Below are 4063 nucleotides of genomic sequence, written 5' to 3'. Positions count from 1 at the left end.
GATGGTTGTAAACCTTCTTTAAAAGACATCACATTTGATAAAATACTACATATCTGTCTATACCTACATCTAATCTATTTACCTAGAAGTTAGTCGTGAAGAAAAAGGAAATGCAGATAAACACTATGTTAAAAGTAAACCGTCGTTCACCGCAATTTGTCTTATAACTTTCAAACGTTTTAGATAGCAACATATGTCACAGCCACGTCATTCTCATATTTCTACTTTGAATCTTCTAAACCTTTATTAAAACAAATAACATCTGAAATTGTTCTATGTTTCTATGTGTTTATCTATCTACGTATCTATCTGGTATCTATCATCTATCTATCCTTCTATCTTTACCCAGAAGTCACTCATGAGAAAACAGGAAAACCAGGTAAACATTTTGTTAAACCTAAACTGACCTCAACCGCCCACTACTGGGCAGGCAGGCTGCTCTCTTCAACCCCGAGGTGAAACGCCTGCCCCAGACCTCACTACATGTGGGAGGAGCTGTGCGCCGGGGCCTTGGAAGGCGCACTGGCCTTGGCAACACTGGCAGCCCTGGCTGCGGCTCTCACCTCTGCTCTCTCTTCCTCATCTCTCAAAGCCTCCTCATACAGTTTTGGGAAGGAACTGGGGACGGTCTCGTTGAGCCTGGCCATAATTTCCAGCACGCGCATCTTGGTGGTCTCAGCGTGGGCTCTTGGGCCCCACAGGAACTCGTAGCATGGAGGATCACTGCCGGGCACCTGGCGGTACTCCAGGTACTCGGGCTGCACTAAATCTTTCATGATGAGCTTCTTGGGTTCCCCGAAGACGGCGTGCCTCTTCCCAGCGTAGACCCCCAACACGTTGAGTGATTTCCAGACCTCCTCCTCGGTGGCGCGGTTACCCTTCAGGAAGATCACGGCCAGGATGTTCACCAGGAGACCAGTCTTGGGCATACTCTTGTCCCTGTTCAGACTTCCCTCACTGGGGAGATCCAGGAGGGTGATAAGGGAATAGAAGTGATTGCCGGAGTCGACTTCCTTCACCTCTAGGCCAAAGAGCAGCTCCATGCGCTCAGAGGCTCTCCTGAGGACCTCAGAGAAGTGCTCCCTGTACTTCTTTTTGACTGCCTTTAGCATTTCGGCCCATGTAATGCACTCACCCAGTTTATACTTCCCCAGCAGGAACCGCACCAGCACGTGTGCCTCCCTGGTCAGAGGATCTTCGCGAGCCGACCGAGTGGCCGATGCTGCAAAGGAGGTGCTTGGGCCCTCCTCAGCTTGGCTCTGGGCCCCTTCATCAGATCTGGGGTATGAGACACCTGCCTCGGGAGGCCCAGCGGCTGAGGCTCCCTGAGGTTCCTGGAAAGGGCCAGGAGCAGGGCAGCTTGGGGGAGAACCCCCAGAAACAGGACAAGTGGGGCACTCTTCTTCTTCTGCTGCTGCAGCGGCCTGATCACCTCGGAGACTCTCAGTCTCATCTGCACCCTGGAGGCGTCTACTCTTCGGACCCCGAGGCATGATGGCACAGGTCAGGCACAGCGGGCTCGGGTGTGGGCAGAGCAGGTGATGCCAGCACCTGGAGGAGGGAGAATGAGATGGTGTGTGCACCTCTGCAGGGAGATTCCACCGTGGCCTTAACCAAGGCCGCCTCTGCAGGTCTGAGGGCCGTCAGTGCTCTGTCTGGGGACCCACGGGGCTCCTCTCTGATTGGCCTGGATCCTCAGAACCGTGCAAAGCTGCATGGAGAGTACCTAGGACAGAGCCATGCACCCTACCTGGAGTTACAGGGGTGACGGCAGGGCCTGGCAAGGGGAACCTCGTGTTCTGGGTTTGAGATGTGTTCTCAGTTCACATTCAGGATCATTATGTATATTTTGGCCGGGCACCCCAGCCCCCCACTGCGCTCCGCTTCTTTCCAGTAGACACTTCAAACCCAGTATCGACATGTCTCTGGGGCCCTCTTTGATCACAGTACTTAGGGATTCTGAGGTGTCCTCTGTGTTTGGGGTGCATGGTCCCCACAGTGATCATGCTCCGTACCCTGACTCTCCCTGACCTGGAAATCCTCCGTCTGCTGACCTGCTGCCAGCCCTTAGGCCCAGGCCCCCACCCCTACGATCTCCCAAAGGAAAGTGAGAAAAGCCCCATAGGCTTTACATGGGCCAGGGACCTCCATCGCCAACGGGCCCTCTGCTGACCTGCTGCCGGCCCCCCAGCCCTGGGCCCTCACCCCCGTGACTCTCACACAGCAAAGTGAGAAGGCTCGTGGGGCCTTCCACCCGCCCAGACCCTCCATGGCCAACGTCCCCACTGCTGACCTGCTGCCGGCCCCCCAGCCCCGGGCCCGCACCCCCGTGACTCTCCCACAGCAAAGTGAGGAGGCTCGTGGGGCCTTCCACCCGCCCAGACCCTCCATGGCCAACGTCCCCGCTGCTGACCTGCTGCCGGCCCCCCAGCCCCCCAGCCCCGTCCCGCACCCCCGTGACGCTCCCACAGCAAAGTGAGAAGGCTCGTGGGGCCTCACACCCGCCCAGACCCTCCATGGCCAACGTCCCCGCTGCTGACCTGCTGCCAGCCCCCCGGCCCCCCAGCCCCGTCCCGCACCCCCGTGACTCTCCCACAGCAAAGTGAGAAGGCTCGTGGGGCCTCACACCCGCCCAGACCCTCCATGGCCAACGTCCCCGCTGCTGACCTGCTGCCGGCCCCCCAGCCCCGGGCCCGCACCCCCGTGACTCTCCCACAGCAAAGTGAGAAGGCTCGTGGGGCCTTCCACCCGCCCAGACCCTCCATGGCCAACGTCCCCGCTGCTGACCTGCTGCCGGCCCCCCAGCCCCCCAGCCCCGGGCCCGCACCCCCGTGACTCTCCCACAGCAAAGTGAGGAGGCTCGTGGGGCCTTCCACCCGCCCAGACCCTGCATGGCCAACGTCCCCGCTGCTGACCTGCTGCCAGCCCCCCAGCCCCGCTCCGCACCCCCGTGACTCTCCCACAGCAAAGTGAGAAGGCTCCTGGGGCCTTCCACCCGCCCAGACCCTCCATGGCCAACGTCCCCGCTGCTGACCTGCTGCCGGCCCCCCAGCCCCGGGCCCGCACCCCCGTGACTCTCCCACAGCAAAGTGAGAAGGCTCGTGAGCCCTTCCACCCGCCCAGACCCTCCATGGCCAACGTCCCCGCTGCTGACCTGCTCCCGGCCCCCCAGCCCCCCAGCCCCGCACCCCCGTGACTCTCCCACAGCAAAGTGAGAAGGCTCGTGGGGCCTTCCACCCGCCCAGACCCTCCATGGCCAACGTCCCCACTGCTGACCTGCTGCCAGCCCCCCAGCCCCCCAGCCCCGGGCCCGCACCCCCATGACTCTCCCACAGCAAAGTGAGGAGGCTCGTGGGGCCTTCCACCCACCCAGACCCTCCATCACCAACGTCCCCGCTGCTGACCTGCTGCCGGCCCCCCAGCCCCGGGCCCGCACCCCCGTGACTCTCCCACAGCAAAGTGAGAAGGCTCGTGGGGCCTTCCACCCGCCCAGACCCTCCATGGCCAACGTCCCCACTGCTGACCTGCTGCCGGCCCCCCAGCCCCGGGCCCGCACCCCCGTGACTCTCCCACAGCAAAGTGAGAAGGCTCCTGGGGCCTTCCACCCGCCCAGACCCATGGCGGCGGCGCCATGCGTCACCCCAGTTCCTGGCTCTGGGGTCCCCGCACTCCTCACCACGGGCCTGACCTCAGACTTTGGGGCCTGCGATTTCCCCCTCAGCAAAGCCGAGCCGAGCCCGAGCCCGCCAGTCCCGGACGGACGAGGCCTTCATTCCCTGAGACCGCGGGGTACGCGGAGGACTCTGGGCCCTGCAGCCATTTTGAGGCCGCCCGGGAATGGGGGTGGGGGTGGGGCCCGGCATGTGTGGCCGCCTGTTTTCAGGGGGAAGGGGGGCCCTTGTCGGGCAGGTCCCGCACTCGTACCTTAGGTCACCTCGCACCTGACGCCGACAGGATGAGACGTGGGACTCCTCTCTCTGCGCACCTCACACCGCAGCTCTGGGACAGGCCTCCCGCTGGGCAGCCGGGCTCCCTGGCAGTTGGGCGGGGCCGCTTCCGGTGC

At 62.1% G+C, this 4063-nt stretch overlaps 1 protein-coding gene across 1 annotated transcript; it reads right to left on the bottom strand.

Moving 5' to 3' along the window:
* Positions 1-479: 479 nt before the first annotated feature.
* LOC141569561 (melanoma-associated antigen B1-like) lies at positions 480-1493 on the bottom strand. The gene has a single exon (XM_074323289.2). It carries the CDS (start codon positions 1491-1493, stop codon positions 480-482), a length of 1014 nt encoding a protein of 337 aa, XP_074179390.2.
* Positions 1494-4063: the final 2570 nt, after the last annotated feature.

The sequence above is a fragment of the Rhinolophus sinicus genome, chromosome 18, assembly GCF_057876585.1.
Source record: "Rhinolophus sinicus isolate RSI-liver-muscle chromosome 18, RSI-T2T, whole genome shotgun sequence".
Classification (NCBI taxonomy): Eukaryota; Metazoa; Chordata; class Mammalia; order Chiroptera; family Rhinolophidae; genus Rhinolophus; species Rhinolophus sinicus.
This window is presented reverse-complemented; position numbering and strand designations above follow the sequence as displayed.